The sequence below is a fragment of the Cystoisospora suis genome (assembly GCF_002600585.1).
Source record: "Cystoisospora suis strain Wien I chromosome Unknown contig_1543, whole genome shotgun sequence".
Classification (NCBI taxonomy): Eukaryota; Apicomplexa; class Conoidasida; order Eucoccidiorida; family Sarcocystidae; genus Cystoisospora; species Cystoisospora suis.
In genome coordinates, this window is record NW_027154343.1 from 26,449 (window position 1) to 52,645 (window position 26,197).

General features: G+C 53.4%; 2 protein-coding genes across 2 annotated transcripts; both read right to left on the reverse strand.

The window, feature by feature from the left end:
- Positions 1 to 654: 654 nt before the first annotated feature.
- CSUI_003454 (uncharacterized protein) lies at positions 655 to 2,969 on the reverse strand (the record flags this gene model as incomplete). Its single annotated transcript, XM_068063652.1, has 3 exons — positions 655 to 756; positions 2,498 to 2,566; positions 2,928 to 2,969. Coding segments are annotated over 3 exons (213 nt in total), but the record flags the coding sequence as incomplete, so codon positions are not given.
- Positions 2,970 to 9,313: 6,344 nt separating this feature from the next.
- On the reverse strand, positions 9,314 to 26,148 carry CSUI_003455 (pre-rrna processing protein). The gene is made up of 12 exons (XM_068063653.1): positions 22,675 to 26,148; positions 21,032 to 21,737; positions 20,076 to 20,468; positions 19,347 to 19,611; positions 15,747 to 18,730; positions 14,381 to 14,914; positions 12,897 to 14,102; positions 12,424 to 12,557; positions 11,842 to 12,012; positions 11,202 to 11,331; positions 10,790 to 10,950; positions 9,314 to 10,673 (listed from the first exon to the last, which is right to left on the reverse strand). Exons 1-12 carry the CDS (start codon positions 25,401 to 25,403, stop codon positions 10,364 to 10,366), a joined length of 9,723 nt encoding a protein of 3,240 aa, XP_067924371.1. The 5' UTR covers positions 25,404 to 26,148; the 3' UTR covers positions 9,314 to 10,363.
- Positions 26,149 to 26,197: the final 49 nt, after the last annotated feature.

Consider the following 26,197-nt stretch of genomic DNA (forward strand, 5'->3'; position numbering starts at 1 on the left):
TCGTAAACACAGGCGGACTTCTTCCTAGAGAAGAACTGGCACCCTGCCTGGAAGAAAGCACTCGTCGCGCAACCCGTGAGGAGAAAGATCTCACCCCCCCGAACAACACACCAGTGATCAGCATGTATTTGATTCAAGGACCTCCGAGTGCCCCAATACCCGTGCAGCCACTGAAGCGAAAAGCGGATACCGACGAGTGCAGATCACGACAAGCGACCGACGTACTTACCATGAGGCACGCCGCATCTCACCTGACAATTACGGAGAGGCTACCACGATCTCCATGCTACTACGATATTGTGAAGGCGGAAATACAATGAGAGACTCACGGCGTAGGTTCTGCAAGAAAACACCGCGTAGGGACGAGGTCTCGCTCCTGAATTCAGATCTAGCTCCGAACTGCACCCTCCTTCTCTGAGAGTCCCGAAAGTGTACAGCGATCTCAACAGACTTTTCGACACTTGTTCGTCACTAAACGCTGACTCAGGCGATCGACGATCAAGGGTAAGGTGAACCAGTTGAATAGAGGGATTGGGGCCGGGCACTAGAAGTGAGCTGCAGGTGTAAGAACCTGCAATGCTGGCACTGTATCGGTTCCACCGGTCCTAGCTTCTGTGGACAACTCGTACGGAGTAGCTCCGGCGCACCCTGAGGTCACCCTGAGGAAAGTTGATAGAAAGAGTACCCACCTGGATCTGTCCTCTGAGCCCACGATTTCTCAGTCGCATCGACGGCCGCGAGGTCTTCTTTCGGCATCTGCAAGTTGAAGGACATACAGCGGGGAAGATAGAGGAACGTCTCTTCTCTGCCTCTGGGGCGTGAAACACCCTGAGACAGATCCCACGGTTGCACGCGTTCGCCAAGCTTTCCCGGATACACCACAGACTTCATTCATCCCTTCGATTCGACTCCCAACAGTTGAGCACTGTGACACTGTGCACACCTTTTTTGGCTCAACTACATGTCACATCCCTGTCCAGCGCCACCGCTTATGCTCCTGCCGCGGTGTTCCTTTGCGAGACAGACGGAAGACACAGCAGTCTCCTCCCTCACCTTGTACCCATGGCACGAACCCAGACTAAGGAAACGTGTCTCGAACTAACGACGCCTCTCTAGGCGGCCACCCATGACATTCGCTTAGCCTCAGAGAGAAAGAGGAGGCAAGGTGCAAGTATACAGGAGTTGCAGCGAACCCTGTTGCTAGCAACCTTAGCAATGAAAGGAAGAAACGCTGCGTGGCATCACTCGCAGCAATACGGCTGAATAGAGGTTGAGACCGTCCCACCAGCCTGAGAGGCGAAACTTCCGAGGCAGGGTTATCGACGGCGATTGGAGGACAAATCAGCTGTGGGGATACTGTCTAGAGACTCCTACGTAACAGCATCACCCCCGCAGCCTCCTGTGGTAAGTCACCTGAACTGCTGGACTGCCGCGCCCGTTGCCTTTCTTGTCGCTTTTCTGGCTGCTTTTCTTGCCGCCTTGTTCGCCCCGCCCCCGCTGTAAGACACGCATACCGCTCTACACACAAGATACGCGGCAGACTGCCGCCAGGCGAGCTACGCTCTAAATTGCGAAGCAGCTGGACTGCCTAAGTGCAGACAAGGGAAGGGAAGTCTTTGTGAAGACCTACGAATACCGGTAATCGCATACGAGTTGAAAACGGAGCGGTCTGTGTGTAGACCCAGACTGCTTCACATCCAGACACGACAGTCACCAGGTGACCTCTTCATGATGCTGTTGCCTATGCAAACCGTCTGTCCCGCCGAGGACACACGCAGTACCCCAGCAGGACTCAGCTTCGCCACCAACTGCCTGTCGATGGTTCTGGAAGCGCGTTAATAGCTCAAAGAGCAGACAGTCCCCGGTTGGGCTGTATCACCTTGCGGCCTGTGTTACACGACGGGATGCGCGCCTCGGCGGCAAAGGCATATGAGTACCACATAGAGTGGTCAATACAGGGGCCGCGGCGAAGCTATGTGCCCCTCGCTCTACGGCGTCGTTGTTGGCACTTGTATACTACCCTCCACTACGAGAGGGGGTACAGGACCAACCTAACACTTGAGAAGAATCTATATCGTCGTAAGCACGCCGGGCAAGAGTGAAAGGCCCAGCTCACCAACACCTGACAAATGCTTGCAGTAGAGGCAAGAAACTGCGAGTAGCTGTGCAGTTCGCTTGGCTGTTGCATTTGCCTCGTAATACGCTGTTCGTGTAAGCCCACAACACCGCGCGCTGGCTGCCGCCCGCACCGCTCCATTGAGGACAGAATCCAAAAAGAAGCACGGCCAAAATGCAGAGTGATACAGCTGACCGTCTTGAGACTCAAACTCAGGCACCGAGCGGCTCCTACACGGAGGAAGAGAGGCGACAGCGAGTATGTCCAGCGCTCGAGCGCTACCGAGTTTGTCACAACCGATACAAACACGTACGCACCTCCATACGGATGACACTGACATCACACCAGACACCGGGGTCTTTAAAGCACCGTGCGACTTACCCCGAAGAAACCCGCAATCTTCTGCATTCGGGTGCGGGCGGGTTTTGCGTCCGGTTTGGCGCTCTGAGGCTGCAAGCAATCCAACGTCACACATCATCATCCAGACAAACGTATGTCTGCAAATAGCTAGCTGCCACGCGGCCTGGGGTGCCGACCGAGTACCTGCTTGAATTGACAGGCTACAAGTACAAAAACAACTCCAGCAGAAAACAAGAGGCTCATGAAAGATGAAGCCCTGAGTACACTGCAACCAGAAAACAGAGTGGGCAAGCACACAGCTTGCGCTCTAAGGAGATCGGATCCCTTCTGCCACTGAGATGGGATGAAAGCCCACAGACAAAATCAGGCCTGCTCGCCTCGCTAACGAATCTAGAGCACGACTCAGCTCTGCGTAGCTCCGTAGATCAGTAATACTGCACAGTGGACTCACCGGTTGCCGCGGGGGTGGCCTTGGTGGTGGTTTCTTCTTCTTCTGGAAAGAGGCACAGCCAATTCAGAGAACTGAGGCTATCGTTTTGGCTTTTGCATCGCTCTAATGTTGCCTGGCAATAGCCTCCGGGCCGGCCAAACTGCACTATCGCAAGAGCTGTCCTGCGCTCGACAGTCTCCCGATCTATCACTTGCGGCCATAGCCAAGTGTCCGACAAATCAAAACACATGCAATGCAAGCCGGGACAGCTTTAGCCGCCTGTGGTTTTATGTGCATAGCCTCTAGTCAGTACAGCCCTCTACACAGCGGCTCGGATATAGTGTACACGTTTCGCCGCGATCCGGACGTTCGGAGCGATTCACTACCAGAACGGGGAAGAACACCACGCCACCCTCGCTTCGCCTCGATGAAAGTCCTAAACCGCACCGGGGAGAAGGGGCTACCACGACGACACCCAACGCGGCACGTCCCTGATTCTAAGCCACCCGCTTACTGCGTAACTGATTCACAGACTTAGAGGTGAAGGCCGACAGCTACGGTGGCCGAATGCTGAAAAACATGCCTAGCAGTTTGCTGAGTGACCACCCACACTTATTATTCACACAGACGAGCATAATCAAGCACACGAGCTTCGACAGGACAAGAGGATGACGAGGCAAAACATCCACCCACTCCGACAAAACGACGGAGGCGTAGCAGCGGACGGTATTGTCGAAGCGTTCATTGCCGGGTCTGTCTAGCGCACACGGAGTGACACTCCACCAAACACTGCTCTGTCCAGGCGCTAAGCCTCTTATAGCCGGCATTACTGTTACGTACGTGACACGCACACAAACTCTATATGCGTGGCACCTCAATAGAACTTCACCTACTTTTGCCTGGTCGTCCATGCACTTCTTTGGGCTGCTACTGAATTGCAGGGTGACAGGTGATTCTGGGGTCCCTTTGGTCAAATAATTGAGTGGTGCGGGCTTAACAATACATGCAACTGCAGACCTTGCAGACTTGTCCTGAGCCTAACTGTGCTTCAGTGTACCGTCAAAGTAAAGTCGCGAACTGCAAGAGTGAGCAACAAACCAGTCGGTAACTGTCTTGAACGGACAGCACGCGAACTTAGGCGCAGTGGTGTGTGAGTGTACNNGTACACTCACACACCACTGCGCCGACCCCCGGATTCGGTGGCTGACCACGGCTTCCCTCTGCTCGGCACAATGACTCTTCGTTTTCACCACGATATTCTGACCGCTGCTTAGTTGTACCGCGCTGCAAGCGCTGTGTCGCGCTTACCTCTTCCGCCTCCACTTTGGCAATGTACCACCTAAGCGGCTGCAAAAGCATAGCAAGTCAAGAAAGCGACTCAGGTGACTAAATTCCAGCTGAATCGCCTTCGCGAAAGGGCAAAGTCTGTGACAGGGGACTACGCGGGCCCGCGTGCCTCTAAATGGAGAGGGCGCCTGCAGAGAGCAGATGGCCACCACTTTGTGGCTTGGGAGAACCACCCCATTGCATTACAGCCAGGGAAACAAGCAGCGTACGCGAGCCCGATTTACCTCATCCGGCGCGTTCCTGTCGGAGTCCTGTTGCATTGTTTCACAGACACACCAACACCACAGCAGTAGACGCGGGGTCAGTAGGTTGCGGGAGGCAGTCGCTATCTCCTGCTGCTGAAGAATGCGCCAGCTGGCCAGCGTCTGCGTACCTCAAGCTGTTTCCTCAACTCTCCGCGTAATCTGATGGCCTGCCATCGGGGGAACATACAGAGCGGGTAATTCAGATACAGAGAAGGAACTCGTGTCCGCTACGAAAAGCTATTACTGAACTGTCACCTCTGAATCTGAGACTGATTACCAACAGCTCGCTGGTCAATTCTCCAACAACACAGACGACCAAAGATGTGACGGTCCCTCTGCTTACTGCCCACTTAGGAACAGAGCAATCGATGGTACTCGGAAAGCAAACCTGGGGCTAGACAGACGGCACCTCAAACGAATGTCTGAGCCAACAGCACGGCTCTACAGCCTTTGCCACTTCGTAGTCTCAAACTCGGCAAGACCAACGGGCAGAGGAAACGAGCTCGCGTCGCCTGGGAAGGCGAGTTCGGGAGCCGAAAGAAGCCAAAGCGTCCCACGAGATGCGCTGCGACTCTGGTCGGCTCGCTGCTTGAATCCGATGCAGAAGCTGATCATGGGTTGACAGCTGAAGCGAGCCAGTGACCTTTGCGCAGGTACTCTTCGGCCAAACATGTCTCTAAGATTCTGGCGAAGCCGAGTTTCTAGCTGTTTGAAACACCACTAAATGCTGTCCGGCATACGCGAGTTCGACAAGGCATGAAGAGGCTGCCCAGACTGGCTCCTCACTTTCTTCTGTTCAATCTGCACTCCCAACAGACAGTCAGGGACAATCCCAGGACTCCGACCTGTAACGCTCATGACATCACGAGGCAACGGACGCTCCACGAACACTAAATCAGGAGTTCATCCCTGAGGAACGGAAAACGCGAGACTGCTCTGTCGAACACAGACAACGGCCATACGTCCTCCTAGACAGCGGTTGGAGAGGCAATCTCTGCGCTGTGCTCGCAGACGGAAAGGCTAGGAGACAAGAGTTCCTCGGTCATGTCTTCACACTGCATCGCTTGCTTGAAGAGCAGGCACCCGAAGCAGCTTGGAAGTCGACGACAGAGCTGTCTGATGCAGAAGAGCCACGCAAGTACGCTTACAGCCCTCTAAGGAATGATATGGCAGCCGCACACGGGATCTCTGTGACATGCCGTTGTCTGAGGAGGGTGACTCCTGGCAATGTTACCACAGAGCGTCCACACGAAGAGCCGCTGGGAGGCACTGCACTCAAATCTCGCTGAAACCCCTGTAGCAGCAGTTGCGGACAGCTGCCTCCTGTCAAGGCATGCTTCCGGTTATCTGGTCGGTCACCTGATTGTCCAACTCACATCCGCCTGAAAAGCAGACAGCAGCCCGCCAAATGGAAAGTGTCGATCTCTCTGAGAACCGGTTCTGCCATGTAATGCTGCAACCGAGTGAGACGGGTAGACCATTCGCGCACATTATTCCTAGAGAAACTCACATTCTCCTTCAGAACCTGCAGTGGTTAGCCAGGTGTCAACGGTGGGCGAGTCTGCCGTACCGAAGTGAGAGCACGTACAGGAATAGTAGTGGGTACCGACCCAAATGGTGTTTCTGCGCAGCAGAAGACTTCTGGTAAGTGGCAAGTCTGAGGAGCGGCTTGCTCATTTGACGTACTCGGGCCTGAACCTGCGTTCCTCCGTGGCACATATGCACTTCAAACGTTGTCACGCACACCCCCCGGCACGCCAGTGTTGTATGCGGTTCCGGCGGCGAAGTTCACCGGGCAAGACCTCGCCACAGCCTAACAAGCAGATACTTTGAGCTTACTTCCGAGACCACGAACTGAGAAAGTGATTGCTGCGGTATTAGCCGCACTGTATACGCAGTAACTCACCTCCTTTACAGACGTCTGCAAAAAGGAAAAACCCACGAACTCCCTTGAGCTGGCCCGAGTCGCTGTATGAAAACAGACAGCAGTTGCTGAGAGGTGATGCTGCCGTACGTCTAGCGGCACGGGAAACCGGAGCTTACAGCCAGCTGGTAGTCAGACGGTGAAGGGTACTTGTGACAGGCGTGAGTTTTAAGATGCGCACTGCGCCTACTCATGAACGGGCACCGACCAGACCACACTCCGGGCAAAACAAAGGGCACCTTACTCTCTGGAGCTCCGCCTGGGAGCGGGTACCAGCCAGATCGAATCTGATCAACTTCGACCGCGTTTTATGTCTGGTGCCACGGATGTGTGGTTCTCTGTGCGGCTTCAAGCAGGCAAAAACATTCCGGACAATCGAGGGCCAACGAAAGTCACCCCCTGTCCGCACTCACGTTCTGCCGGGGGTTTGCACGCGCGAACGTGTTCTCCTGTCAGCCGCGCGACACGACGGACTGTCACCGCCTCTCCGAGGCGAATGTTCGTCGCACTGTTTTTGCTGTAAATCTCTCAGAACTCACGGCTGCCCTGGTTCATGAGCAAGGGAACAACGCTGCTCAAGGTCGTTCAATGACATCATTCAGGTAGGAAACCTGAGGCCGCTCTTCCGTCTGAAGTTTATTGAGATGCTACCATACTTTCTTTCTCTATCTGAGAGGAACATGGATGACACAGACAGGTCCGACTCGATTCTTTGCAGCCAACCTTCTGGCAGGAATCTACGGGGTTTGCGACAACCTGCACACTGGCCAGCTACTGTCGAGCGTTTGGTTCAGCCGCTGAACCTGCTTAGAAGGTACGCGTCACAAGTTACCCTGCCTGCCCTCTTGTCCACACAGGGAGTGTTGCTGCGGTTTGTGTGCACGTCTGCTACTGTCAGAAGCAGCCGAGATCGTAGCGGTGCCTTGTCACGGTGCACAGGAAAGTCACCACCCCTGAATCGCGCCGAGGAGTCTACCGAAGAAGTTTCGAACGACAGACCTCCACAGACTTACGAGATGAGACAAGACGTCGCGCAATTTTGTAGGATGCGGCCGTTGCTGTTACAGCTAGGGCTGTGATCATCCCCCACTTCAAGACTGCACCCCACTTGCTGCTTTTCTTCTCTGTTTTGACGGCCTTGCCCCTACAGGCACATAAGAAATGACCAGGAAAGCCGGTGTAAGCCTGAAAAACCAAAAGCTCCGCGTCTTTTGAAACCGGCTTGGGCGGGCCGTAGCGCGGCACGCACGCAGGTAAATGAAAGTACGCTTCCTCTTGGATCACTGCTTTCTGGTGAGTCTCTAACAATGAGGTCCCACAAATTCATTCACGGCGACAAAGCGGGAGCCTACTTGACAATTCCCTATCCACGCGACGTAACCCTATGGACTGTGTACAAAGTAGATGCGACTAATCCGGGCATCGACCTGTCTCATTCCCACGCTTCACTGTAGGCATGTCGATTCTTGGTACAGTATGATGATTGGCCACTACTACATGGTTCCTGCAGAGCGCTGCCTGAGCATTTGAGCCGATTCACCAACTCTGTCCAAAGGGCAACAAACTGGCAAGCACACCTTCTCGCCGGCCTCCTTGGTCGCAGTGGGGCGCCATCGACTCTTCCGAGTTCGGCAACGCTCCCGAAACCCCTTCCGGGTGGCGATGAAGTACTGCTGGTGTCCGAGAGGTCCTCCACGACCGCCATGATCCACAAAGAAAATCTCGGCCGACCGATACGTGTGACGGTCACGAAAAAAATTATGAGCCAGACGCCTCCGGCAACTGACGACGACTGAGACACAGACTGGCATACGACCGGATGTCACACGTCTCCGCCTCATTCGTGAAACGGAGACGTCAGCCTGTCGTGTTCCAGGTTCCATCAATAACGCATGTAGGCTAATACCATATCTGCCGAACAGCTCACGACGTCGGTCGGGCATCCTGAACGCAAGGTCGCCAGAAGTACCGTCTGTCCCAGAAAGTGAGATCGATTGCGACGCCGGCACGCCCCAACACTCGCGCTTCGTCCAGCGCTGTGCGCTGGGTGGCGAGTTAAGACGAGAAGTCGGAAAGATATGTTCCAAGTTCCAACTAGAATAATCTTTTACGTCTGGTCTGGGATACTAACTGGATTTCTGCAGGACTTGGTGGTCCCGTGGAGGAGCTGTACCTTTGATGCTGGCAGGTGTACAGGCACGTTCCTCTCTTTTTCGCCCGCACAATTAATGGTGAGAGGCGGCGGTTCAAGTTTGACTTGGCAGCATGTAACACGAGGACCATCCCGGTTGTTTAGCAATGCAGCTTGGTACGGTTCTTCGGATGATCGCTGGGTTCATCTTGGAGCGGGGAGGCACAAGCGAGGGCGTGCGGTCTCCGAGCAGGCAACTTCCTCGTCACTACTTAACAAGGTGTTTGTCGTATCGGGTGACGCAGAAAAACAAGAACAGAGAGGTGTTAGGCTTTAGGACGCGTGTCAGGCGAGGAAGTACGAACCGTGTCCGCCGGACAGACTGCGTTTCCTCGAGGAGGAAGAAATACTGGACGATACTGCCCCGCAGAGGGCGTTACTGCGCTGGTTAGGGAAGCAGGGAATCACCTGGCAAGAGAGTGGCGATAACGGCCGCCCCACAGAAAATACTGGTTAATGCGGCGACTGCAGCACCAGGGGGCATGCTCGTGCCGCATAATGCCTTCTTTCCACGGAAGAATAAATTCCATCGCCGCTCGCACATCTCTTGGAGTGTGACTGACATCTCACGTTTCTGCTGGACACGCGGAGCGCGGTAAAGCTTGTCGCCTCGGAGTGGCTTTCAGCGTAACACGGATGTGAGCCGCGACAGGCTCTTCTTTTTTCCTTCTTTGGAGTAGCCTGTCGAGCGTTTGCGCCGAGGCACCCAAGACGGCACAAGTGAGGAACGCCTCGGAAGCTTGTCCATACACGGTAAGATAGTGGCAAGGCGAAAAAACCAAAACCGCTCGTCCATGAAGAAGGGGACGTGCACTGGCGGGTCCTCCAACTCAAACCGTGCGCAAATCTTGTCGCGACGGGTGCAAGAGCAAGGAGTCGGGTTGGTAGGAACCATTCTACTGCTGACTGCTCGGAGGTAGGTGTCCAGCGTTAGTAGAGATTCCCAGCAACCTGTGGACGGCCGTCCTCCTTTTCTCCGGAGAAGCCGTATCAGGCGTGCTGCCGCTGCTGGTGCGGTTCCTTTCTTCATACCATTAAACAAGGTTCGTCTGCGGCTTCTGCTCTGTACCGAGTTCTCTTCCGCTGGGCTTGTTGCTCAAGAGAGGCTCGGCGGAGCATTAGACCCTGACCGCAGACGCCCGGCTGCATGAAACAGCTGTCCGGGAAGCGAAGACTGTATCAGTATGCGAATATCTGTCCGGACATCTCGGGGTCGAACCTGCAACATGTGCTTGGTGAATGCTCTTTAGTATTAACTTCTATACTCCGGGATGCGTTCTTCGCATGCCATCGGGAGGAAATCGTGGGTAGTGACTCGAAACACACGAGAGTAAACTCAAAGGTATCCAATGTTAAGAGACCTTAACCTGCTCCCACGACAGGGTAGTATTTCCCCTTGCGCCATAGAACCAACAGCCCGCTCGGAGAGAGACACTGTGTTGTCAGTGACTGACAGGAGACCCAATGTGGCTGGAAAGGACCGCAAGAAAAGACTGTTTCCCACTGCGCGTTTTGGTGCCTTTTTGCTCAAAACTCACTGACTGCATGGGCAAGTGGCTCCGGACCGAAGAGGCACAGCGGCTGCACTACTCGCCCCCTGGAGTGCGGAGAGCCTGGGCTGGCTTCACACACAGCAAGAGACCATAGGTCAGCCCACAGCAACATGGCTTTGCTCAACTCAAAGCCGCCAACTCCAAGACGCTTCCCCGACCGATCCAGCGTCCGAATCCATGAAAAACTTCAGTTTTCACTAGGTTTCTTGCTGAATACGAGCTTCAAGACCCTGAACATACTCGCGGGCCTTGGCGCGCACTAACGTCTGCGTCTCTGGTGTGCCGTGTTGCTTCTCGAAGATCAACCACCTTGTGAAGAAAAACTTCATTTTCCTTAGTTTCAGGTTGAGAGACGTCATGCGCTCGAAGAGCACTCTGATCGACTGCAGGTTCGGGGAGACACACCGGGGAGGCGTGTGCGCCGCAATGTGCGCGTCCAGGTACTGCGACCAGATATCGGTTCTCTTGGGGTGTTCCGCAAGCAGCTTTTCGAAATAGGTTTGCCCCCTGAGAGCAAAAACAACATTTCAGTAAGGACGAAACCACATCAGCCAAATTCTGGCTGGTGCGAAGCCGAGCAACGAAACATGTCCTCACGCATCGGGCTTTACTGACGGACTGACCTCTCTTTGCTTCCATGCTTGTATTCGAGGCGTGCGCAAGTGGCGACAAACGTAACATGCTTGCGCCGCGGCAAGCGAAAAAGCGCGTGGAGAATCAGATCTCTCGCGGACGTAACGGCGTTCAATCGCGAATAGAGCAGCGTTAGGCGCCGGACCCACATCTGCACATGGCACATCGCACATCTAACCCTGACTTCTGGATCTCGGGATGACAGGGACCTATAGCACCTCGTCCACCACATGCTCCTGGGGCAGTCGATGCTGGCCTGATCTGCGGGCTGGCGCTCAAAAACCGGAGCCGCGTGCACACCCATTCTCTAAAGAGGGACACGTAAGTGCTACGCATGACTGGCAATCTGAACTTGTCCGGACCTGTAGTGGGTGCATCTCCACAAAACCCTATTGAACTCACCTTCTGTGATTCTGGATACTTGTCACAACATTTTTCACACATCTGGCGAGCTTCCTCGAGTTGATTTGCCTTTTCGTAGATGAAGGTCATCTGGTAATAGATCTTTTTCGCGTCATTGTACTGTACGGCCCTGCACGCATTCCGGTGGTAGATGGGAGAGAAACACGACTCAGGGAACACCCTAGACACACACTAGAAGTGTGGGACAGAAGATAACATTCCACCAAAATTAGAGACTATACGGTTTAGCCTCAATAACAAGCCGTATACTCTATGGCCGTGCATGGAACACTGGTATAACAATACCCCGCAGCCTGGGTCTACCGCGACAGACGGAAACTCTCCGAGGCAGAACAGCCGTCACATTACTTTCTGTCCTGCGCGGGTCTCGGCTGCGCTTGAGAGCTGATGGCGCTTGGCCGCCCCCCGGCCCGCGCCGACGCACTTTGAAACCAGCGAATGCAAGGTGCCACAAGCGTACCCACCAGCCTAGGCGACTAGCACTGCTGCGGGCTTTTGGGAAGCGTTCCGACCTCGCTGCTGTGCACCCTAGAGCCCCTCCCTTACGGAAGAAAGGTGAGACTAGTGGAACGCCCAGGGTGACACCCTGCACGGAGGTGGTCATTGTTACGTGACTCACCTCTTGAAGACATCTTCAACGCGGTTTCCATACACGCACTCCAGATTGAGATACGCGATCCATGCACTACAGCGTTCTTGTTCTTCCCTGTAGTTGATGTGACTCACAGCGCGCTCTGCAATCTCCCGGGCCATGTTGAGCTCATTCTGTTTCAAGTAGAAAGCCATGTAACTAAAAACAGACAAGGCACGCGAAAAAGAAGGCCGACATACCCTCGCAGAAAGCGCCGCCCTCGAGTTCGGGACACCAGCGATAGAAACCAGTCCTACAGCCCACAAACGTCTACCTGAACCACTCACAACAACGATCTCTCATTGCATCAACCACTCGAGGGAACACCAGCTGCTGGTATTTTTCTCTCCCTAAACCTACGGTTCTTGACATACTTGAATTCGCTGGCTCTCTGAAAAGCCTGGACCCCCACAGGGCATTGTGACTGCGTCCAGAAGAATAGCTGCACCGGAGAAACAACTGTAGGTGCGACCATAGCGAGACTTGGGACGCGAGTCCCGAGCAACCAACACCCTGGGGCAGCCGCCCCACTATAGCGCAAACGACCGGTGTCATCCTGGCTGAACTTGCCTGATCCAGACTGCTGCTGAATTGCCATTCACCAATAGGAGGCGCTCGAAGTCTGCAGGACTCTTCGGATCTTCCATCCAAGACCTGACGCTTGCATTTTCTTCCATGAGGCGTACATTAGCATCTTCGTCTCGCTGCAGGCAATACCGGACGAAAGCGCTGTCGCTCCGTAACCCTGACCGCCAACACGACTGCCACACTGCCAGCAAATGCTCGCAATCACTGTAAAATTTCCTGTGATCCTTGTAAGAACCTAAAGTGTGCCCCGTCGCCTGAGTCCCAGTGAATGACCCAGGCCATTCACGATCGCAGTCGCGCCACCCACGCTGCATACTAAGCAGCGACACACGAACGAACACTCGACGGATACTCCTGGCTTGAGGCACCATGGAAGACGCAGTTTCTGCTACATCTGGTGACGCTGTTACACCGAAAATTTCCCGGGTAAGGCCGAAAGTCTAGGTGCAGCTTACAGCCTCCTGCTCCCGTTGGCGACGCGTCAAAGCTCCCTCCTTTTTCGAGCTGCCGGCATCAAGATCCTCTCCGGGATCCCGAGAAAGCTCAAGCCCAATCTCTTTGTCGCCGTCTTTCAAAGCCTCCTCTCCCTGCGCGTCCGATACACCAGAGGGCGTTCCCCAGTCCATGACACTTCCCGGGTCTGCCGAAAAACAGGAGCTCCAACACTGCGTGGCGTCCGCCGTACCGAGAAGGCCCTCTTCGTCTGAGGCCGCGTCTTCGTCTGCGTGTGTATTCAGTCCAAGCTCATCTGCGATGTCATCACCGTTGTCATCACCTGCCCGTTCAGGTACACCCACACCTGTTCGCTTGTAACTCCTTTCTCCGTCCTGTCCACCCTTCGCGGACACTGTTCCCAAGCTTTCATCCTCAGCCGACGAGAAACCTGGGAGGCTTTCCTCGTCGTCTTCAGTGTCATCGCTGTCATCCTCTTTGAACACTTCCGGATCCAGACTCACGCAGATTCTGCCCTGCTGAATATCTTTCTTGGTCACCCGGGCACGTACGACGTCCCCTTTTTGAAGTCGCTGCAGCCTTGCTCGTCTCTCCTTCCAGTCTCTGCCCCCCATTTCGCTGACGTGACAAAGTGCGTCCACGAATTTCCTGCTCTGTTCTCCCTCCTCACCTTCTTGCAGACGGACAAATACGCCGAAGGTCTCGACAGCGCGTACGCGACCGTCCAGAATATCTCCAACGCTCAGTCTGTTGAACAATGGATTGCTCGTGTGTGACTTGGTGTCGGCAGTGTCATTGGTATTCATGTCGTTGGCATCAACTGCTTCTGTCTTTTGTTTTTTGTCGCCGGGGCCGTCTTCACTTTCAGCCTGGTCTCCTACAGCATCTGGACTTCTTCGCTTCCGCAGGGAATCCTGGCGCAAGGAGCCTTCTACGTGCTTTGTCGCAGGCTCAAGGTGAACAACACGAATGTTCTGAACCAGGCGGCCCACAGGGAAAAGCGATTTCGCCTGCTCACCAGTTACAAGGCCGGAAGACGCTTGTTCTTCCCCGCCGCTCTCGCCTTGGGGCTTCACCGCAGAATTCGCTGCCGTGCCGTGGGAAAGAAGCCTGTTTAACTTCACTCGCAATGTCAAGCTTCTGTTGATGGCGAAGAACACGCCGGCTTGACCCGACGAGACAACGATGCCAGATAGCGTCTGCCCCACCTGCAGTTTGCGCACGCGGGCAAGAAAAAAGGTATGCACCGCACACGGCCTTGCTACTGCGGGCCGTCCGTCTACACAGAATCTTATTCGCTGGAAAAGCTCTCCTCCTACGAAGTGCATGTAAAGCGGCGCTCTTTCGAACAAAACTGTAAGGTCACTTTTTGTAGAAGGGCAACCATACCTTGCACACTCTCACTAGGCGTGCTTGATAGATACAGTTGTGAACGCGTGTGCCCGTGACAACCGCACAATCCTGCTACATATGAAGAGAGACTTACTTCAAGATCTGAAAACTGTAAACTGTGCTGATCACCAGGGTCTGGTGCTTTTCTTTTTCCTTGGTGCTCTCGAAGACTGCCCTCTACAACACTTAGGCGCATTGATGCCTCAAGCGGGAGACCACTGCGGCTTTTTGCCTTCTGTTGCTTCATTTCTTGCTGAACCTGCTCAGCTCCAAGCACCGGAAGAAGACGAAGTTTGACCACCTGCCCGACTTTAAGTTTCAGGCGCTTCACCGGATCCGACGACCACTCGTCCGTGAGCTCTGTAATATGTACGGCTGCTAGGACAGGCAATTGAGCGACACAGTGAGAGGCGCTTCCTTTTCGAGTTTCCAGCTCGTCACGCTTTCGCTTGGTTGCCGAGTCCTTCGGCGCAGCTCCGCACGCGGCAAGCACTGCTGTAGACAGCTGGACCGCGACGGCAAAAGGTGGCTGAAGAAAGTGGTGAACGAGGCCCCAGACTACTGTATTAACAGGGTGCCTCCACTCGCACCAGGCAGTAAGCGCCGCCTCGGAGGAAGTGTAAACCGCCTACAGACGAGACAAAAGTGAAGGAAACAGTAAGCAGAGCCAAAGCCGTGTTCGGACAAACCCTGGAAATCCGAGTATATCACGAACTGGTGACCTTGGCAACACCGCTGTTTCTACGTCCAAGCTGACTGACGCAACAATCTAATACCCTGACTACGGAGACGCTCTTCCAGTCAGACCTTGACTTGTTCAAAGCGCTGCCAAAGATATGAAGCGTAAGCTTGGTTAAGAACGTCTCCCGACAGAAGGCTGTAGCAACGCGCAGTCGGTACGTGATTGTTCTGAACAACCAATTCATCAGACGCGCTCGACCGTGCGCAACGCGCTGAAATCGCACGCCGCGAGTGCCGAGTAAGAGCAGCTTGCGCTCGAAACCACGACGTAATGGGGCGAAACTCGTTCGTTCTCCCTAGAGGCTTCGACACAGTAGGAAACGAGGCAGGCGGAGGCCAGACACACACCACCCCGTAGACACAAAAGAAAACCAGTGTACTTGGTTACTGAAGCTATGCATGATATACAGGATCTCGCACGCGTACTGCGCGAACAAACAACAGGAACTATGCGTGAGAGTTGGTGATCCACGTCATTAAAGCCGTACAGAGGAAGACACCACTAAGAGGGCCGCAAAAAAAGCATGTTATCGGAGGCAGAGCAGCAAACAGTAGGGCTCCGCCTCCGCCTGCGTTGCTGATACAGTGAGACGTTCGAAAGTTGTAGCGTCTGAATGAAGCTCGCACTAACCGGCGAAAGAAAGGATGTAACTATAAACGCGGACACAGCCGGACCTGTGTAACTTGATACGACTCCAGCTAAACTGCCTCACACCCACCTGCGTCAGCGATCTGCTGATTCGTAAGGTCTGCGCCAAGTTGGCTATGTTGGTCAATTCGCGGCCCTTGCCGCTCAGGGTGCTGCTGCCCGAATTCGCATTCATTGATACCACCATGAACCGCCGGAGGACGGCAGCGCGCTTCTTCCCTCGTGATCCGGGTTCGGTTTCATCATCGGCTCGGTCACCGCAGTCTTTCTGACTGCCTGGCTTGCTGCGAGCTGCCTCAACCGAATCTCGCGGGCACTTCAGCACCGGCATGGGTTTAACGCAAACCATGTCCCCAATCTCAAAGCTATCTAAAAGAGCTTTTGACGGGTCATGGCATGCATCAAACCAGTCTACTCGGCCGCGTACTAGTTGAGTGCCCCCGTTTAGAAGGCAGCCTCCGCTGTCGTGACATATCTTGTCTTTCTTTCCTCCCTCTTCGGCGTCATCAGACGAACATGGGTCGCTCAGTGAGAGGAGCTGGCAGCCAGCACGCCCGCACTGAATCTTTAGAAATCGCGGTCCAACTTTCTCAACAACAGCCCAGAGGCATCCATCCAAGATGTCGTCTGCCGCGCTCCCGTCCGCTTCCTTCTTCCGAGCAGTGCTGGCCTCGTCTTCTGCAGATTCTGCAGTACGCTCCTCACCCCCGCCACACTCTGTTGAAGACAAAGTCACGTCTGCTATCCACTCGTCTTTTCCAGCAGCAGCCTCGTCACTTCCGTGGTCTTCCAAAGCTGATTTGGTATTCCCGGAGGCTCCGTTCGACTTCCGTCGCTTGGCTGCTGTCTCCTCAGATGCCACGTCCTTGGAAGCGCTCGCCCTTGCACCCCGAGATCCTCCACCCTTGCGACGGACCCGAAGGACCCGCACCTCGAGTAGACTTCCTGGGCTGAGCTTCTTCAAAGGGTTCGGAACGGTGACACGCGGAAGAGGATCTGACCCTGCGTCCTTCGCACCGACTTTACTCTGCTGGACTCGGAGGCGATTATACTGCGCAGGTGCTGGCAGAGCATCGGCAGCGTGCAGCCTCAGTAATAACTGCTGTCGAGGCTTTTGAATTCTGCCCAACGCAACAGTGGGACCCACAAAGGTCAGCCGGCACCTCAGAACCGCTCCAGGCACGACCTCTCGTTCGATGTTTTCTAGTGTGCAGGCCTCGATTGCTTTTCGATCCTCACCGCGTTGACCCTTACGACTTCCAGGTGGCTCCGCGCCTTTCACCATCTTCACGAGCTGTCCATCCCGCGACGTATGAGCAGCTTTACGTTGTTGTGACTCAACCAGCTGCTGCTGTCGCGGCTCCCAGCAGCAATCAGCAACAAGAAGACGTGATAATGAATGGCGCTTAACCAAAGGGGACAGCAAAACTGACGCACCGGACAAGCGTCCTACGCCCGCCACCTGGAACGCCTCTACCGACGGCTGGACGGGCTGCAGTGTGTTGTTTCGGCAAGACAGAGTGACGAGGAAAAGCGGAAACTTAGCGGTGTGGGCAGCGTGACCTCGGTCCAGAGAAGAAGATGTGGACTCACAGTCGGAGAAGTATACTGATAGTTTGACGTCGGCTACCAGGACCGCGTACGCTGTGTTTTCCACCTGGACCTCCGCGGATCTTGGTGGAAACGACGCACACAGCTTGTGCATGCACTCTAGCACCTCATCGGGTACGACACAGTGTTCCAAGTCCCAGGTATCGCCAGACGTGAGCTCTGCGTTCTTGCCTTCCGGTGATAAAGAAGAGCCCTCACCAGGTTTCCTCGCCAAGTGTTTTGCTTTGGTTTTTGAAGCGCGCTGAATAGAACTCAGGATCCGGGTGATTACGACACCTGATTGTATGTCCCTGTTCTTCTCCTTGGCATTCCCCACGTCAGACACGTCCGCAGATCCGGTGTCCGTAATGTCACAAGCAGCCAAACTGGCCGTGCTGGCCCGGTCGCGGTGGTCGGCATCGTGCACCTGACCACCAAATTCTATCCTAAAGTGGACGTATTTGAAGCGCTTGGCCCCGCTGGCGAGTGCCGTTTTCAGGGACAAAAGCGGCTCGAGAAGCTGGCGTCTGCAAGAAAGATCTACAATACCTGTCACTGGATCAACGTCAAGGACTACAAAAAAGCGTTCTAGCTCCTTGCCTTCCTGGTCAGCGCTTGTGGCCAACTGCTTTTGAAGAGTTTCGAACGTGTCGCCCTCGGCCAGCTGATGCTGCAGGACAACGCCAGTTACGGACTGCTTCGTCGATCGATTAGCTCCCTTCTCTGTGTCGCCTGCGTCCCCCTTCCTCGCAGTCACTCCTTCATACAACTGTACGAGAAGACAACTCTGAAGAACTTGCGTCACGCGGCCCTTTGCTAATTGGCCTACCCGGAAATCCGGTATCTGCTTTGGGGAAACAGGGTTTGTATTGTCTTCGCTATCATTCACAAGTGGCTCTTTCTTCATCGCTTGCGCTCGTTTCATTTTGGTCGCTAGCCCTTTCTGGTCTAGTAAAGCTGTCAGCACGCGAACACCGATTCCCTCTTTTGTCTTTTCGCAGTTTCCCGTCTGCTGCTGGCGTTGAAGATAGCTCAGTCGTTCTGGTCTGATGTCAACAAGGAACTGTAGGGGTCTATCCTCGCCGCCGCCTCCTTTTCTGTCCCCTCTTTGTTCCGCTCCTTTCGCAGACGGGACCCCGTCCGCCTCTTTCTCCCGACTTGCCTTTCCTTCTGCCTTTCCAGCAGACGACTGTCGTTCGTGTACTGAAACGATGGTACCCCTGACTGTCATGCCTTCTCTGTACATGCGCTGCAGATGACCATCCTCCGTCCCAGCGATGAACGAGTCAGATATGTAGCTGTGTGGCACGAGACCTGTCAGCTGCCAGGCGCCGAAGCTCAGAAGCAACCCGAACGGACCCACGCGCCTCACATACCCTAGCATCACCTTAGGTCGAGTGCTGCGAGCGGCGAAAGCCTCAAGGGCCCACGGACCCTCGAGAAATGAGCCAGCCGCTGCGCTGCCTGGGACAGAAAAGAGCGTATGCAGTTAACAGAGTGACCGGGAATTGTGGAATCTACCGTGCGCTAGGGACCTTCTCGCACCCGTTCCCTAAGTGTATACGGGGGACCGCGGTAGTTTACTGAAAATCTGAAATCAGTCTCCCAAGCGAGCGCACGGTCACACTTTTCCTCACCCACAGACAGTCTTGCTCTACCAGAAAGAGAGAAATGTCCCCCTCCCCGCTGAACGCTCTCAGAACGTGTAGCGCCCAGCGTTCAGCCTCGTCAGCTGCCCCTCTGTCGGGCCATCAGGGAGACTTACACACGACGCCATCCATAGCGTGTACGTCAAATATCCTTTGCGACAGAAGTAATGTACCTGTGCTGTTCACATCCCGACCTGTTTGTTTCACTTCTGCTTAGAGTCAAGCTTCGCTAGGGCATATGCATTTGCCCCGACCAACGAAAAACCTGCTGTAGAAGCGGACGATACTGAGCTCTGTGGCTGCGTAACTCTGGATCTCGTCTCACACTTGACACCCCCGCGGAGGCGGCGCACGGCAAACTATGCTCAGTACTCTCACATACCCCGGGGATGAACCGGATTCCCCCATCAACCTAAATGACTGCATCTCACCTATTAACGAAGGCTTGCAGGAAAGAATGCATATGTCACGGACAACAACAGGATCACTTTGGCCATCGATGGGTTGCTGAAGCCGTTGCGAGAGAAGTTCCGCAAGCTGGGTAACTTGGAAGTCCTCGTCAGCGGTCGCCATCGCCCGTCCCCTACCACCAGCCGGTATTTTCCCTGTCGCCGACCAGACACGCAGCGGCGCTCCAGGTCGTACTGCCGAGGCCGACGATAGCACCACAGCGTCGAGCGGCAAAGGCTCACCCAGCTGTACAGAGAGAAATCAGTCACACGCAAACCGCCGTGACGCGTTTCCGTAGGACTCTCAGTGGCCAGTCAACGGACACGAGCCGCAGCCGCCAGCTCTACCCCGCCACCGGAACTTCAGTGCTCCACAGGAGCTCTCCAAGCGCGTCTACGGTTGGCGCTCCTGCAGTCAAGCAGCCATCACGGCTCCACGCAGATTGAGTGGGTGCCTCTTTATATACGAGAACACAAGCCAGGGGACCCACTTGACGTTTCGGCGCTAACCCTGTTGAGCTGCAGCTGATCAACGTTGTTGAAAGCTCGAGCAGTGGCCACAAGGTTCGGTGAGTTTTTTCCTTTAGCCTCGTCCTAGTCAGTCTACTTAGTGTCTAAAACAGCTGTCAGCCCTGTGAACTTATTACGGAAAGGAGACCCCTAGAGAAACGAATTTCCCTACAGTGGGTTGCCAGGTCAGTCAGTTCGTACCTCAAGAAGATCAAACAGCTCCTCTGCCAGCCGGACCTCATCGCTCAAGTGCAACTTGGGCACGAACCCAAGCATGACCTCTTTGTGGTCCGCCTCACTTTTACCGGGATTCCCCCGCATGCTCATCTGCCCCTTCGATTGTTTCACTTCACCGTGCTTAGACGCGCCGACGCCTCCTTTAGTCACCGCGACAGAGACGAATAAGCCTTGTTCCGTGGCCACTAGCAATCTGAGACTGTCTTGCGCAATGAGGTGACCTGGCTTTAACAAATTCTTGCCGGTTTCACCTCCTCGCAGTGAGCCTGCCAAACTCGAGTGGTCGGGTAGAGGAGAGCTAAGATCAGGCGTAATGTGGACCGAGCGACAAGACGTCGATATGGAGACGATTCGAACCTGGAAGAGCACCACAGTTGGAGAGAACGAGTGGAGCCTGCATCTAGGATGAGAACTCAGCAGCAACCGTACAGGTGACTCACAGGGGCCAAGAGACCAGCGAATGACTGCGCGGAGCCACTGAGCTCTAGCGTGCCGTAAGAAACGAACAAACAATTGAACAAATGCCTCTGCAAGTTCCGCAAAGAGCCCCGACGTGTCTCTACATCACGATACGGCTGCTAGGACGGCGCCATTCGCGGGTCTCCCCGGGAACAGAGGGTGCCTGTACCCGTGAGCGCCATGCACCCCTGGCCCCCCGGATGATTCAAGGAGCATGCTCAGCGTAACTTCATCGCGAATTCTCGGGAAACACTCGCGCTCGACCCAAAGCCTCGACCACGAAGTCGATTACCATAGGAGAGCCGCGGTCCGAGGGCTGACCACGAGCACGCATAACTACCCCTGGTAAAGGTATGTACTCCGGGCCTGAACTGATAACACTTTCCGGAATCTACATAAACTACAGTATCAGTTATTGTTCCCGTATGCGTCGGTATGTTCAACGACACCAGCGTACTCACCCGGATGAGTGCTCCAACCTTCAAATTCCTGTCTTCTTGAATCAAACTTGACACCTGCTGGCGCGTAAACTGAGCTCTCAATCCGCCCACAAACCCCAACGTGACGAAAGGAAGTTCGGAAGACTCTGGCCCTGCGAATCTCTGGCTGCTATTATGTCTCCTCTCTCCGCGATATCTTATCTCCTGCACAAACCCCGTAACAACCGCCCCTTCAGCTAGCGCCTGTTCAGGACTGAAGGAAAGATACCTCGGCGGGCAGGCATGCCTGTCACTGTGCAGCACCATGTCGAACTGACGACCGTGGCGTTCCCACCCGGAAGCCACGGACAAACACTCTGCTGACGGTTCCGTGAGAAGCCGAGGCTGGAAACCAAGAAGAGCGTTACCGTCCTTCAAAAAGGCTTTCTTTGCTGTCAAAAGAAGGCGACCGCCTCCCCCTCCCCCAGTCCCCATAAGACTTGAGCCGAAGAGCCTTGAGAGAGTGAGAGAGTGCACCGCTCCAAGCAAGGGAAGAGGCTCAGAAGGGAGAAAGAAAAAGTAATTATTGTTGATAGGACCGTCCAGGTAGGAACAACTTGCACAGCAGGCACGCTGGAGCACTCGAACCTTCAGGACGCTTCCCTCTGTTATATGAGGCGGCATAGAAGATAGAGGCACATCGGAGAGCTGTGAGAGAGGGACGAAGGCCGACACATGAGGAGAAAGACTGAAGCACAAACAAGACGCGAAGGAGAGAACAGTTCCGGTGTTGTTGTCGACCTAGCACCCAGCGCAGAGTACCTGCAGAGACTTACCGCGCAGTTGAAGTCATTAAGATCACCAGGAATCACGGTCTCCGACATACGCAAGGCGTTAGAATCTGGTCTATAGAAGCTCCCCTGATGCTGGGTTCTAGCAAATCGATGTTCTTACTTCCTTCTATGCGACTAAGGTTTTTCAGGCTGAAAGGTGAACTGGTATATACGATTGCTTTTACATGAGTCCCCGAGTACGCTTCACTATTCTCGTGACTTAGCTGCAGTATCACACCTCTGAGGTGAACCCCTCGCTTCTCTCCTGGCAAGCTGCCACGTAGCTGGAGACTTGTTTGAAGGGTAGTACCCGATCTTTCCAGATACCCTCCAGGAAAACCTCCGTCTCTTGAGAACTTGCTGCTCTCAAGAGGAAGAGAGCTCGACCACGTCTCCATATGTTCTTCCTCACTTTGGGACCCTCAGACATCTCTTAGCACACGTACTTCCGGTTGCATGTCACTCTGTATGCCGGCTCCTGTGCAGCTCATTATGCATCATCTACTGTTTTCACTGAAACGACGAGCGTCTCAGTAGCTCCCACCACGGTGACAGAAAAAAGTGCTCGATCACCTCTGTCATCAGTTCAACAGCACCGCCGTCTCACCAAACGCATGTTCACACATATGAATGGAGCCTCTCTACTCTACTCACTGGTTCCTGGGCATCCAGAGAGGCATCTCGGCTTTCGTTTTCCACCAGTGAAAGTCTCGTCACAATACACGAGGAAGTCAATTAGCAAATTCAGTGCTGTTGTTCACATGTAGCTGCGAACTCACCACCCCAACCAACCTCAGGACCACTTGAGAAGAGTAGACTACAGTATTTTTACTAGGACAAAAAAGGTCTTACCTCACAACAACTCCGTCTTCTACTGTCGAACCGCTGTGAGCCTTTCCCCCTCCCTGTGCTTTGGCGCTTCTGCCTACAAGAACCTTCGTAACAGTCCCAACAAGCAAAGCTCCTGGTTGTGCATCAAAAGGAGTGAGCAAAGTTTCCTGCATGAGGGGCGTTGTATTGCCAGCGACGACTTCTCCGTTGAATCGATCAAGAAAAAAGACTCGAAGTCCTTTTTCCCCTGGAAATGCTTCGCCCGGACTCCATGAAGAAGAGACAAGGGCCTTGTTCTTTTTTTCACTCTTCTTCTCCCCGTCTTTCTTGGCAAGAAATCTGCCAGGTAGCCTTACTGACAGGAGAAAGGATGACGAGGTGGACGAAGAAGGAAGAGGATTGCTATTCTTCTCACTCTTGAGAGAAGAAGAAGACGCTAAGAGAAGAACATGAAGATCGTGTCCTTTGAAAGATGTCGCCAAGACACGTCCAGGTCCATATAAGCGTGTCCCGGGTAAAAGAAGAGATGGATAGTCTGATGGTCTCTTCTCCTGTTTCTCTTCTGTCGACGGAGACGAACAAGGAGATGACTTGGTATTGTAGATGCATGGAAAAGATATAGACGACCAAGAGACAATATGAGGTAGTAAGCAAAGATAGACACGTCGAGTCTGTGGAAGTATAGCCACAATACGACCAATAACTTTACATTTCGAAGGTATAGAACAAGATGTAATCTGATTCACTAGACTTCGATCATATCCTTTGTACGCCATCCTCAAGTGTCGTTCTCCTACGGGTGGCAAAGACCGAGACAAAGAGTCAGCAGGAGGACAAACATCATCTTCACTTGAATGCGCACTGGTGCAAGTCGAGAAAGCTTCGCTAGGAGTCTCTTCATTCTCTTCTTCTTTCCCTGTTTGAAGGGATTCCTCTTTCGCCTTCTTCCTTTTCGGCGGCGTCTTCCCTTTTTCAGGAGAACCCCCCCCTTCAGTCAAAGATAATGAATGACTTAGTGGATGTAGAAGATGCTGCTGGAGCACCACACCTGGAAGACCTCCTAAGCATGTTACTCTTAAACCACGAAGCTCATCTTCTTCATTCAAACTTTTCTCTTGTTGAGATACTGCCTTCTTTTTCTTCATGCTACTATTATAAAGCTCAGAGTCCTTCATTTCTTTTCCTGCTCTTCCCCTCCGCTGAGAGAACGACGAAAGATCTGTCTCTCGAATCATCTCCGTTACACGAGCTTCAACAAGATAACCTGGTCGAACACGGCTCCAATCCAGGGGTGTCTTTGAAGAAAGTAGTGCTGAGGAGTTCAATGTCAAGCCTGCCCTCCTTGATGCATTGTCTTGTTTGTTTTCATCTTTTCTTTGATTCTTCTCTCTCTTGAGCTCCTTTTTATTCGATCCCTTGCCTAGTTTACCGTCTTCCTGCTGCATGTCCTGTTGCTTTTCTTGGTGTGGGTGAGGAGATCCTCCCCTCTCTTCTTGCTCGCTTCCTGGTAAATCACACATGACCACCCTTGCAGCTTCGTTGACTTTAGTAACACGGACAGATAGAACCGAATGTACAGGTAGCTTAGACTTCTCTTTTGAAAAGATGATGTTCTCCTCCTCGCTCATCTTACACTCCTCCCCTCCTGTCTTATCAGCTTCTTCTTCCTTCGTCCTCATGCCTCCCTCTTGTTCATTGTTCCTCTTATTCTTCATCTGCCGGCCTTTCTTACTATCCGAACCTCCTCCTTCGTCATGTTGTTTCCTTCTCTCTTCTTCTACTTGAGGACAACGAGGTGCTCCTTGAGGATCCACCAAACAATGATCTGGTAAAAAGCCAGAGAGGTTTCCTCGTACACCAAAAGAAAGAAGGTACCCATGCTCTTCAATAGAAATGATGGAAGCGGGTAGAACCATTCCTTCGCAGATATCTCGTAAATGAAATCCTGCGTTGAACAGAGATGGACGTAGAGAAAGAAGAAGAGGTCCACTGCTACCTCCCCCCCCCTCTTGCTCTCTCCTCTTCCATGATTGGTGAAAAGAAGAATGACTGTTACTTAAAACAACACACTGAACTGTCTGTCCAATATAGAAACGTCGAGTTAAAGGTAGCTGAGAGCTACTACTGCTACTACTCTCGCTTTGAGTATTTCCTTGTTGGCTTTCTAGCAGACGACCTGTCATCTCACCACTCTCCACATCTTCTTCTTGTGTATGGACACGTGCCACATAACCCATCAGCCCACAAGGAAGATGAATTAAAAGCTCAGATGAATGAATTTCGGCGACGACTCCAAGTAAGAGAGATCCTGGAGGGACATTTGAAGCATGTAGAGGTTCAAGAAGTTCAGAGGGTGAGAGTAATCTCCCTACACCAGAGAGATCAGAAGACGAAGAAGAAGACGATACGCCAGAAGAAAAGGGAGATGCTGAGGAGATACTACATTTTGTTTTCTTCTCTTCATGAGGTAAATCAGAGGACGTCCTTGAAGTCTTGGGAGAACTTTGCTGCTTCTCACGTGGCCCACGCGGAAAAGTAGAGGAGAAAGGAGAGAAAGAAGGAGTAGAAGCAGTCTTGTGAGTTGAAGAAGCGTGAGTCTTTGTCTTGGATGCATGATGTGAAGATGGCAGAGAAACAGATCGAGGAAAATCTCCATCATCTCCATCCATGAAAAATGAAGAGAAACTTCCTCCGCCGGGGAGCAAGCGGCTCTCCCCTCGTACACCGCTCCCGCCGCTTGATTGCGGCATGTTTGGTAGTTCGTGAAAGAGGGCCCGAGTCCTACTAGGGGAGAACAGAAAGAAACTAGACAAGGAGGCACTCAGTCAGTTGTGATGGGACAAAAGAATGAACGGATCCAAGCCGAGAGACAAAAGGGAGATAACCAGTGGCAAAAACGGGAAGGGCCTTAGTGAGATAGAAAGAAAGGGAGAGGCGTGGTAGATAGGATGGATGCCTTTGTGAGGAAGAAGAGCGATCAACACACACACATAACCGGAGAAACAAGGAGTAGTGCGGAGCGTTGGCTGGCGAGGACTGGCTGAGGCTTTCTCAGAAAAGTTGACGAAGGAGAAAGACAGAATGGAGATGAAAAGACAAACGGAAGAAAAGCAGTCTATTGAGATGACGACCCACGCAACGGAAGTGGAGCGACCATTGTTTGAGTTGTGAACAAAACGGAAAGAAGCAAATGAAAGAGCACACTTTGCAGAGTCAAGAGAGGAGCCCTATGGAGTGAAGACAGTAAAAGAGGAGAGAAGGAAGAGGAGAAAAAAGAAAGAAAGAATGGATGAAAGACCATTCGAAAGTATCGATTGACTCGCCGTGTGGGGTTCTATGGGAGGAAGGCAAGAAGCATATCGATGATGACAGTCGACTGCGGGGAGAGGAGAAGCTGAAAGAAAGTAGTCTCTCTAAATACCGTCATTCACAACGGATGAAGGGATTGGGGAGGATTGAATTCCTTCAAATTTAAACGAACAGTCTCTGATGAAGTGAGAGGAGAGAGGAAAGAAACAGAACGAGAAGCAATTCTCACGTGAAC

Coding starts and splice junctions, on each gene's coding strand:
- CSUI_003455 (XM_068063653.1), bottom strand. CDS start 25,403: ATGCCGCAATCAAGCGGCGGGAGCGGTGTACGAGGGGAGAGCCGCTTG. Junction 18,731..19,346: donor CTGCAAGCCTTCGTTAATAG/GTGAGATGCAGT, acceptor TTTCTGTCCCAG/GCAGCGCAGCGGCTGGCTCA. Junction 14,915..15,746: donor TCAGCAGATCGCTGACGCAG/GTGGGTGTGAGG, acceptor TCTCGTCTGTAG/GCGGTTTACACTTCCTCCGA.